Genomic DNA, 12,288 nt, shown 5'->3' with positions numbered 1-12,288 from the left:
GAAACAAGGAGTCCGGATATGGCTCTATCTGGATGATATTTTTCTGATGGGAAGTTCAAGGTGATAGCAGTTCCACAACAGCATAACTGGATTGTGAACAAGGCAAAGAGTCATAGCATTCCATCACAACAGATAACATTTATGGTGGTCCAGATAGCACAATTCAGAACAGAGTGTCTCTGTCAGAAGAGAGGTGCATCGAGATCCAGTCCCTGGCACATCAGTTGTAGACTCATCAAATGTTAATAAGAAGAGGAACTTGTTAAGAATGTTTTCTCTACCATAGGGATTATTCTTTGGACAAGGTGGCGCATGCGGGATCTCCAGTTGGAACATCTGACACAGTGGGATCACAAGAAGTCTTCTCTGAATCATGCTATCACCCTATCAATTGCCACCAGGAAAACTACAATGGTGGTAAAGACCAAAATATAGACAAAAGAGTCACTTTTTGAGTCAAATTGGATAATACTCACAGCAGACGCCAGTTTCAGTGGCTGGGGAGCCCACCTTTAGGGACGGGTGGTACAAGCACATGGTCATAAAACGAGAATGGTTTCACATAATGTCTTTGAAATTAGAATAGTGTGGAAAGCAATTTAGCCCTTTAAGTGCAATTAAAAAAAACACCAAGTGTGTTCTGCACACCTTCTATATGCAGCTTTACTAATTTAGTATGGGGATATACACTTCCTCAAGGAACAGTTATAAATTTAATAAATAGTGACTACAAATTCAAGAGCTAATAGTGTTTTTGTACTCAAAATATTTTTAACAATATTAAGGGAACTTGGTCCTCTCTGATATAATAAACTAAACAATCCCCTAAAAAGTGTAGAGAAATCTCCAACACTAATTCCTCATAAATCAAACGTGTGTATCATGTGACATACATAGAAAAATACTTGTATTTTAGAAGAGATATATCCTCTTCTCTTCTGTATAATATGTGAATTCTCAAAGTATTATACATATGTAAAAGAAAAAGAGAAAGCAAACATAGCCTGATACAGTATCACGCTATGTCTGCCGAAAAAGAAAAAAAATAATAAAAATACTTATCCGATTGCAACAGTCCCCTGTGCCCTCCTCCCTGCACCATTCACACTGACTGTCGGGTGTAACGCCATCATGCCCAACATTTTCAGAGAGGAGCAGCGCAGAGAGGAGCCACGAGCAAGAGAAGAAAACAGAAGCATGAAGGCAATAGAAAGGTAAGTAAAGGAACAGAGCCACCATTAGATAAAGGGGGGCCTGGTGAAGGGGAGCAAAAGCAACATGGAGACCACAGTGTGATCATAACAGGGCACATTGTGAAGATGAACTGGCAGTGTCATAAAGATGGCACCATGGCACAGTGTGATAAAGGGGAAATTGAAGGGGACACTGATGGAAGAGCAAAAGCGTGATGGAGGGCACAGTGTGATGTTGAAGGGGCACAGTATGATGGAGGAGGGGGCACAACCAAACAAATTTGCCAAAAACGTTAAATTTTATTACATTTATATTGTTCCTATAGCAATTTGTTTCCTGTTTAATGTATTTATTTGTATTACTTTCAATATTAATGTTTATTATATTATTTGTATTAAAAGAAAAAGCACTATTGAATTAACAAATAATTTATAACAGAGGAGGGTGCAAATTTCTTTATTAGGCTGGGCACCAGACATACTAGCACAGGCCCTGTGCACCTCCTAAAGATTTTTCTGCCTCTCCACACATAGAGGTGCACTTATACTTTGCAGTGGTGCTCCAAGTGTGCAGTATATTTCGTGCATAAGGTGCACTTCATAAGTGACCTCCCCCGCGTTTTAGTTTTTATGTACAAATCTAATGTAAAATGATGTCTTACCGATTTGTGCAGCTTTTTAGCTGTGTCTGGCTGTAAATTAAAAAGTTAGATTAGTATTTTGAGGAAAAGTAATTAACAGTGAGCACAATTCACATTTTTCACACAGAAAAGTGATGTTATAAAAACAGACTTGAGGACCCCTTACTCTCGTGAATTATTTAAGCCATAATTTATGTGAAAAACTAACACTTTTATACAATGTAAAAATGTGGTACTGAAGGTATAGCCGGTTACACTTTTCCATTGTGCATTTCCAGGGCTGTCGGAATGCGGTAAGCGGGGTAAGCAAGGTGGGCACCAAGCCTGAGAGGCACTCCCCACCGCCTGCCATCCCCCCGCTTGTCTGCTGACCCAGAAAAAAAATGAATAAAAATACTTTTACTGATTGCTGTGACGCCCTCCTTCCCTCCTCCCTGCACCGTTCGCACTGCTTTCGGGCGTGACGTCATCACACCTGATATTTTCAGTGAGAAGCAGCGCAGAGAGGAGTCACAAGCAAGAGCAGAAAACAGAAGAAAGACTGCAATAGAAAGGCAAATAAAGAAACAGAGGCACCATAGTGCAGTGTGATAAAGGGGGACCTGGTGAAGGGAGTAAAAGCAGCATGGAGGGCACAGTGTGATCATAAGGGAGCATATTGTGGTGATGTTGAAGGGGCATAGTGTGGGGATGAAGGGGCACAGTGTGATTATAAAGGGGCACAGTGTGATAGAGGAGTGGGCACAGTGTGATGAAGGAGGGGGCACAACCAAACTAATTTGCCAAAAATGTAAACTTTTATTACAAAGAATACATATTCTTCATTTACATTATTCATATAGCAATTCATGTTTGCTGTTTAATGTGTTTATTTGTACTACTCTCTTTATTAAAGTTTATTATATGAATTGTATTAAAAAAAAAAGCATTACTGAATTAATAAATAATTTATAAAAGAGGAGAGTGCAAATTTATCGTTTGCAGGGGGCGCCAGACATACTAGCACCGGCCCTGTGCACCTCCCAAAGATCTTTCTGCCTCTACACACATAGAGGTGCACTTATACTTTGCGGTGGTGCTCTAAGTGTGCAGTATATTTGCATGCATAAGGTGCACTTCATAAGTGACCTCCACCGTGTATTTTAGTTTTCATGTAAAAATCTAATGTAAATGTCTTACCGATTGTAGCAGCTTTTCAGCTTTATCTGCCTGTAAATTAAAAAGTTACATTAATAATTGTCAGTTGTTTGAATATTATTATGGGGTATTTTATAGGATAAAACAGAAAACAACTTTAACATACCATACTGGGAATTAATTCTTCAATTTGTCACAGTCAGTAGCAGATCTCCGTGTTCTATTAGACTAGAGGAGAGCAAATGACATTTGTTTTACCTAGTAATTCATGCAAATGTACATTACACCTTCGCACTACATTTCTCATACCTTGATTTATTTCATGCATTGTATTTCAAAAATGAACATTTACTGTTATTAAATCAATATGCAAATTTGCCAGCCTACTTTTTCTAATTAAATTTTTTGAGGTTGAATCAATGCAGATTTATTTAAGTAACAGATAATAAAGTACTAGGAGTAAACCAATGCGTCCACAGTGCATGGCTGATGTTAGCCATAAAGACCACAAAAGAAGTATAAAAAAATCATCCTGAACTCGGTGAGGCCAGCTGACAAATCTCTCAAATTACTGCCAGCGAGAGATAAGCAACATTTTCAAAACTGTTCTGTAAAATATTTATCTTAGATTTGGAATTTGGCCTTAACTGCTCCCAGTCCTACTCCAACCACACCACACAGCAAAATGAATTAACCGTTGTTGCTCCACCTATGTTCACAGACCACAAATTCAACAAACGTGAATATATATAGTCAGGGCCATCTTAACAACATTATGGGCCCCCGGGCAAAGCAGTGCACCGGGGCCCCTACATATATATATATATATATATATATATATATATATATATATATAGATATAGATGTATAGAGATACAGATATAGATATAGATATAGATATAGATATATAGAGATAGAGATGGATACATGTACTTGCTCAGTGACCCTTGAAGGTTTTTTTTTGCAGGTTTTTTCTTTTGCAGGATTATTTATTCTAATTAAGAGCCCTGCATATGGGGCCCCCTTGCCCGTGGGGCCCCCGGGCACCTGCCCATCGTGCCCTATGGAAAAGATGGCCCTGTATATAGTGGCAAGAAAAAAATATGTGAATCCTTTGAAATTTTCTGGATTGGTCATATAATGTGATCTAATCTTCATTTAAGTCACAAGAATATACGAACACAGTCTGCTTAAACCAATAACACACAAACAATTATAGTTTTTAGTATATTTATTGATCAAACATGTAAATATTCTCAGTGCAGGGTGAACCCTTGGATTTAATAACTGGTTTGCCCTCCTTTGGCAGCAATAACCTCAAGCAAACGTTTCCTGTAGCTGCAGATAAGACCTGCACAATAGTCAGGAGGAATATTGGACCATTCCGCCTTACAAAACTGGTTCAGTTCAGCAATATTTTTGGGATGTCTGGTGTAAAACGCTCTCTTCAGGACATCTCAATTAAGTTGAAGTCAGGTGCACCAGTCAACTTCTGCTGAGATTCAATTAGCAGACAGCTAGCCTTACATTCTCTTGAAAAATATCTTGATAAACTTTGGAATGTATTTTTCAGTCAATGAGAGCATGTGGTCCAAGCCCTGAGGCAGCAACGCACCCACAGACCATGATTCTCCCTCCACCATACTTTACAGTTGAGATGTTGTTTTGATGCTGGTGTGCTGGGCCTTTTTTCTAAACACATAGATTTGTGTGTTCCTTCCAAACAACTCAGACTTCGTTTCCTATGTCTTCAGAACATTTTGCCAGTAGCGCTGCGGAATATCTAGATGCTCTTTAACGAGCTTCAGACATACAGCAATATTTACTTTGTACAGCAGTGGTGTCATGCCATGAACACCATTCTTGCTTAGTGTTTTACATATTGTAGACTAATGGAACAGATATGTTTTCAAGTTAGAGAAATTTGTGTAAGTCTTTAGCTCTAAGTTTATTCATAACCTCTTTGAGTCTTCTGCGCTGTGCTCTTGTAGTCATTTTTGCAGGATGGTTGTCACTCACCGGACTGTGAGTGCTTCTTCCCGTATGTTTAGGAACCGTGGCCATCCACCATCCTGAGGGTCTGCGCATGCGCAGCCCTTTCAAACCCTTCAGTACCTGTTCCTTTAACTTAATTGGCAGATCAGGCAACACTCCCTATATTAAGCACCTGTGGTCAATACCACGTTGCCTGATCTTGGAGTCTCATTCCCCATGAGCCTCTGAAGGTGTTCCTGTGTTTCCTCGTGTATTCAGCGCTGCTGATTCCTGTGGTTTCCAGACCACTTCTACTCCTGTGGTTTCCAGACCACTTCAACCCTCCTGTGTTTCATCGTGACTGTTAGCTGATTCCTATCCGCTGCCTCCGTGCACTACAGTCTTCAAACCACTTCAACTCTGCTGTGTTTCATCGTGACTGTTAGCTGATTCCTATCCGCTGCCTCCGTGCACTACAGTCTTCAAACCACTTCAACTCTGCTGTGTATCATCGTGACTGTTAGCTGATTCCTATCCGCTGCCTCCGTGCACTACAGTCTTCAAACCACTTCAACTCTGCTGTGTATCATCGTGACTGTTAGCTGATTCCTATCCGCTGCCTCCGTGCACTACAGTCTTCAAACCACTTCAACTCTGCTGTGTATCATCGTGACTGTTAGCTGATTCCTATCCGCTGCCTCCGTGCACTACAGTCTTCAATCTACTTCAACTCGCCTGTGTTTCATCGTGACTGTTTGGCTGATTCCTATCTGCTGCCTCCGTGCGCTTCAGTCTTCAGCTCATCTCATCTCTCCCGTGTTTCCTCGAGACTGCTACAACTGATTCCTATCCGCTGCTCTCCGTGCTCAACAGTTCCAGCTCAGCTCTGCTCTCCCGTGTTTCATCGTGGCTGCACCTGCTGGTTGTTATCCGCTACCTCCGTGTACCTGCAGAGTCCTGCTGGCTGCTACTCCTCAGTTCTACTCGTGTCTACAACAGCTGATCCGCTCTCCGTGCTTCTCCGTGTTCCTGCTGGTCTCTACTCGCCAGTCTGCATCGGATCTGCGCCTCACTGCTTTCATCTCGTCTAGACCATCGCTACTCTTCAGGGTCCTCCAGGAGTCCAGTTCTACATACTACTGCTTCCTGAGTATTTGTTCCCCTGCTGGTCTACCTACCTGTGCGCTGCACCTACTTGATTACCACTTCACCCTCCAGGGACTTCGCATCCTGCCGACCTCCAGCCGTTCAGGTATCTCTGCACTCCTGTCTGACAGCCTGCTCCTGAACCACGGTATGCATACTTCTCATTGACTGTGCTGGTGTATTGCATATCTTGCTGGACTGAGTTTGTTCTCCTCTGGAGTTTACTATCCGCTGAGACTATTACCATCATTGACTGTGTTATCTTTTGCCCGGATAGTTTCAGTGACTTTCTATTATTGCAGTGCTGTTCAGTCATTACTATATTGTGCATGTTATTGTGGATCAAGTTTAAGGTGCCCGTGTATCCTCTGTATTGCAGTCTCTCCCCGTGCTCCTCCTCACATATATATTCAGTGGTACAACTTGCTAGAGGCAGACCACTGATCCCTGTTTCCTGTGTCACCTGTTCCAGTATCCTCTCACATAGCAGTGGTACAACTTGCTAACGCAGACCACTGACTCCCGGGATACCTTCACTTGGATTCCATTCCTTCACTCAGACAGCGGTACAACTTGCTATCCGCAGACCGCTGACTCTCATCACCTCCTCGTTTCTGTTGGACATTCCTCCCCACTATAGCAGTGGTACAACTTGCTACCGCAGACCACTGACTACCCTCACGTGTCCTTTGTCCATACAGTTCCTCGTGTATTACTACATCCATATTACCAGTGCTGCTAGTCATAGACTTTCCTGAGCATCTCTATCATCTGCTATTTCCTGTTCCGTGATCACCCTGCTACCAGAGTACCATATTACCATCTATACTGCTCTGGTAAGCCTATCACCTGGTGATCTCTGGGTAAAGACTCCTAGTGCCCGTGACAATGGTCACTCTTAGGGAGAAGGGCAACAGTGCTAAACGTTCTCCATTTACTTACCGTGAACTGATGAACATGAAGACTTTTAGAAGTCATTGGACTAGGGGTTCACATACTTTTTCCAACCTATATTTTGAATCTTAAAAAGAAGTATTTAATATGAACAAGTACTGTAATTTGTGTGTTTGAGCAGACTGTGTTTGTCTGTACTTGCGACTTAGATGAAAATCAGATCACATTTTATGACCAAATTATGCAGAAATCCAGGTTATTACAAATGGTTCACATAATTTTTATTGCCACTGTATATAGTGTGGAATGGATTTCTGCAGACTGTTGAAGCAAAAGCAGACCTTGAAAGTTGTATCACTGCACTTAGCTTTCCAAATCTTCTTTAAAATATATACATTTGATTTTACTGTCTACCTGCTATAATACAGTCCCATCTTATAAGAGTATTCAACACAGACCAAATTGATGTTCAATATTCAACAAAGCTCTCTATGACCAGTATCTCACACTGTCCCATCTAATGACTAGTACACACCCAAGTAAACAATAAGTCAGTAAATTACCAGTAGTAAGAATCCTAGCAAAGCCCACAGCAGGATGCCCAAATAACAGAATCCCTTAGCCAACAATCTCCTGCAAAGTTCCAGATGTAGAAACTGTAGTCCTGCATGTTTCAATTCAGTTGGTCTCTCTTGGTACCTTTATGATGGGTCTCTGAATTTCGCTGATCCCGGCCGTTTGGCTAACTCTCCACCAGCTCGGTGGGTATCAGTCTCCCTAGTCCAGTAGGTGCACCAATTCCCTAAAATCTGTGAGTCTCTTCCATTGGAGTGATGATCAAACAGTCCTAAAATACAACACCCATTCTGTCCCAAAAGTAACTGGATCCAGTGATCTTCTATTTCACTGATAGAATACGGTAACTCAATATCATTCCAAGCATCCCAGATCTTTAACAACCCTCCTGTCTGGGATTCCCTTTTATCCCCTACCAAAATCCACCCGGTGATTGCCCCCTTCCTGGTTCATCCTTCCCACCCGTGACCACTCCAGATGGGTGGGTACTGGGGTATGGGTGGTAACAAGGGTGGGGCTGTGGTAACAAGGTTGGTGCTGTGCTCCTACCATCAAGTCTGGCTTAGTCCCACTGAAAACAATGGCCAATAACTGTTCAAATCCTCCTTCAGATCTCTGATAACTTCCAGACCCTCCTGTTATTAACCCCTTACCCCTTATGTGACGTTTAAAGTCCCATAGCTATTCACTACTTCTTGTGGGAAGCTCCCTTCCCTCCCCCCTTGGCCGTAGCGACCTTTGATCCATCTGTTGGGTGAAATTTAAGACTCCACGGATGGGTTGGGATTCCCAATTGGCTCAATGATGACGAGACCACTCTGGTTGATTGTAATTGCTGCAGGAGCCAGTCTCATCACACCTGCTCCCATTGTTATTTATTTATAAGGTTCCACAAGGGGCCCACACCTCTATACATTAAGATGTAACATAGAAGAACAGGGCAAAACATTACAGGCAAAGCATTACATGGTGACAGTTATTGGCAGAGCGATGAGTGTGGGATGGAATGTAGAGGGAGATGAGGTTGGAGATGTATGGGGAGAGGTTTGGGTTAGGGCACTCTGTAGAGAAGGCCTGTCCAACCTGTGGCCCTCCAGATGTTGTTAAACTACAAGTCCCAGCATGCCCTTCCAGCTATCAACTGGTTGTCTACCGGCAAAGCATGCTGGGGCTTGTAGTTTAACAACATCTAGAGGGCCGCAGGTTGGACAGGCCTGCTGTAGAGGATAGGGAGCCAGTGAAGAGCCTGACAGAGAGGGGAGGTAGATGTGGATTGGTGGGAAAGAAAAATTAGACGGGCAGCAGAGTTGAGGATGGATTGGAGTGGGAAGAGGTGGGAGAAGAGGAGATCAGTGAGAAGGAGATTGCAATAGTTCTGACGAAAGATGATAAGTAAGTTGATAAGGGTCTTAGTTGCCTCCAAGGTAAGAAAGGATATCATCTTTGAGATGTTTTAAAGGTGGAAATGGCAAGATTAGGAGGTAGATTGGAAGTGGGTAGTGAAAGAGAGGAAAGAGTCAAGGGTGACTCCTAGGCAGTGAAGTAGGGCGATAGAAGATAAAGAGATAAAGGAAGGTGGGCGAATATGATGGGGGTGGGAACATGATCAGTTCAGTTTTACACATGTTCAATTAAAAGAATCAGTGAGACCATGGCCTTATCTGTTTGGAGTTTGTATGTTCTCCCCGTGTTTGCGTGAGTTTTTTCCGGGTGATCCGGTTTCCTCCCACAATACAAAAACATACTGGTAGGTTAACTGGCTGCTATAAAATTGACCATAGTATATCTCTGTCTGTGTCTGTCTGTGTATGTGTTAAGGAATTTAGATTGTAGGCTTCTATGGTGCAGGGACTGATGTGAGGAAGTTCTCTGTACAGCGCTGCGGAATTAGTGGCGCTATATAAATAGATGATGATGATAGCAAAAAGACAGCAGGACAGACGGGAGAGAAGAGAAGGGGAGAGGTCTAGAGAGTAGATGTAGATATGGGTATCATCGCCGCATAGATGATACTGAAAACTGTTAGACTTGATTAGGTCACCAATGGAGGAATTGTAAAGGGAAAATAGGAGGGGACAGAGTACAGACTCCTCGGGGTTGCCGACAGGTAGCAGAAGTGGGGTGGAGGAAGAGAGCTTTTACTGGACTTTTTTCTGGCTGCACCCACTTTGTGGTCTGTACTTCCTCACACAATAAGACTTTCCTCTAGTCCTCAAACTTTCAAGCGTTCTCTGAAAACCCCCCTCTTCAGACAAGCTACTAAAATAGCTCTTAACCTCACTAGGGTACACTATGTCCACTGTTTACACAGTTCAAACAAAACAACAACTCTCTGACCCCTGGATTAACATTGCTGTGTGACTGGATCATATAGCTCACTAATCATTTCTTACCTTTTCAGTCTATAGCCTACCATGGCAATAAAATAACAATAAATTGTGACAAACATAAAAAAAGTATCAACATGATAAGCAGCTATACAAAAATTACAGTTATCACCACTTAGCACCATATTACTTGCCAATTTTGCCTTGACCATTCTTATTGCCATTTATCAAAGCACCATTTGCCTTGGAAGTATGTACCAACCCCCACTGCTCCTGCTGCATCCATGAATAAGAGCGGTTCCCCATTATCCACCACCTCTGCTTACCATATTGACTTCCCATCATAACTGTGCAGAAATATATTCCGTTTCCTCAAATTCTCTCATATCTCTTCATTTGCCGTGATAAAATGATGTGATAAACAACTTAACCATAGACAAGCATGATGGACACTCTTCTTTTTCATATTTAATTTTACCATTACACACATGCCTGGATCGAAAAATGTAAATGCCTGGATCCTGTCTCATAGTTTCTGTCATGAGCATTTTGAGGATCCAGAGGTCCCCATCAATTTTCTTCACCAGAAGTACTCAGAATACGTCTCCTCATCTCCATTTTGTTCCTGACTCTCTTCGACAATCCATTCTTTCTGAAGCCCATAGAGTGGGTTAGCATAACATCCATAAAACCAGTAAACTGTTATCTAGATGTGTATGCTGGCCCTCCCTGAAAAACAACACTAGGGATTTTGTGAGGCCTGTGCTCAGAGAAAAAGTCACAGAACTCCTCAAGCCATTAATAAATGCACCTATGCTGTGGCTTTATAAATCTCATAGCTTTCAGTACTGGTTATAGGTTCTGTCCTGGTCCCTGTCTACTGTTGTTTTGGTTTATTCACTGTCACGGACTGTGTGCTTGGATCTGACGCTATTTACCTGCCACCTGCCACTGACCCTGTGCCTGGACCTGATTACGCTATTTACCTGTGCATGCCACTGACCCTGTGACTTATCCTGATTACGTTATTTGCCTGCCGCATGCCACTGACTACACTACCTGCCTGCCACTTACCTCTTACATTGTGCTTGCATCTGTTTCCACTGGGTGTTACCCACAGTCTGGTAACAACCAGCTGTTACCCTCTTTCTGACCATCGCTATCAGTCAACATTTCTGTGGTTCCTGGAAATCCACAGCCACCTGTGAGTGACTTTTATTATCTATTTTATTGTGTCTCCAATATTACACTTTCTGCTTTACTGCAGTTGCGCTCTAGATAAAAAGCTGCAAGCACTACTGGAAGCAGCTGAGTAACAGAGCATGTATAAATTCTGTGGGAAAAGGGGTTCACATAGGTGAACATCCCAATTACCTTGGTTCTGATATCTTATCTCAGTGTAGACCACCCATGCCTTACAGAGAGCCATTCTGCATACCCACATATGTGTGCTAATGCATGCTAAATGCTAGGAAAACTGGCATAGAACTCACTTTGCATCAGGCCCTCTTGGATAGGACAAATGATGGATTAGCCACATTTTTCTCTTTGAAATCACAACCAGCAAAGAGATCCTCAAACCTTCCAATTGTGGTTGCATAAAAGGCCCACAATTTCTCCCTGACCACCACAGAATAATCCTTGGCTGATTTTAAATTCCCATGTACATTTACCACTTTAATTTCCAGGTAGGGAATCCAAAAATCCTCCTCAATCCCTTTTTCCAGTAACAATGCTGGAATAATTTAACAGTCAGTTCAGATCAAATACATAGATTAAACTCAGCAGCGCTTGACTAGCATTCTAATCTAATACACAAAATATAATAAACTAAACTGGTACCAACTCTCCTGGAATGTCAGGGAAACTCCTGAAATAGTGATCTACCTGACCTCCGGGAGAGTCTGGCATTCTCCGATACTGAACCAGTATGGGAAGTGGATGGCTCTGGCCTCTGTGGCATGATGACACAGTTCAGATATTGTGTCCTATTTCTAAGCATTGATTCCTATGGAGGTGGCCACTTTCATAGAGACCAATATTTAATTAAAGACTGACAGTTAAGACAAACATCATTTCAGTAATGGGGTCAGAAATGTAAAATACATTTCAGTCTCTAAAGAATTAGTAGCTGTTTTTCTTTAGCAATGGAGAAGTCAGTGGAGCTCCCATTCACAGAATCACAATCAGGTTTGCTAACTACTAAACATATCTTTTCACTGAATATTTGTTTAAAAAATACTGATGAATGTTCTTTTTTGTTAATAAATATTTTCCTGTATTATAGTTATAATGTACTGATGGGTGTCTTACTTCATCTCCTCTCTGCTCTCTGTTGTGTCTGGGAGGGCTTCACTCTTCTTCACTGCAACACAAACCAAGAAGTAGGGACTGTGTGCA

General features: G+C 42.1%; 1 protein-coding gene across 1 annotated transcript in view; it reads right to left on the bottom strand.

Annotated features, from left to right (window-relative positions):
* LOC142142669 (apolipoprotein L3-like) overlaps nt 1-12,288 on the bottom strand; it is a 114,915-nt gene that overhangs the window by 86,242 nt on the left and 16,385 nt on the right. The window contains exons 2-4 of the mRNA XM_075200527.1: nt 3,138-3,199; nt 3,014-3,043; nt 1,856-1,885 (exon numbers count right to left, since the gene is read on the bottom strand). Of these exons, the coding sequence (XP_075056628.1) occupies nt 1,856-1,885; nt 3,014-3,043; nt 3,138-3,140 (63 nt within the window). The 5' untranslated portion in view covers nt 3,141-3,199. The remainder of the gene's footprint in view (nt 1-1,855; nt 1,886-3,013; nt 3,044-3,137; nt 3,200-12,288) is intronic.

The sequence above is a fragment of the Mixophyes fleayi genome, chromosome 3 (assembly GCF_038048845.1).
Source record: "Mixophyes fleayi isolate aMixFle1 chromosome 3, aMixFle1.hap1, whole genome shotgun sequence".
Lineage (NCBI taxonomy): Eukaryota > Metazoa > Chordata > Amphibia > Anura > Limnodynastidae > Mixophyes > Mixophyes fleayi.
The sequence above is the reverse complement of the archived record's forward strand: the minus strand, read 5'-3'. Positions and strand labels throughout refer to the sequence as shown.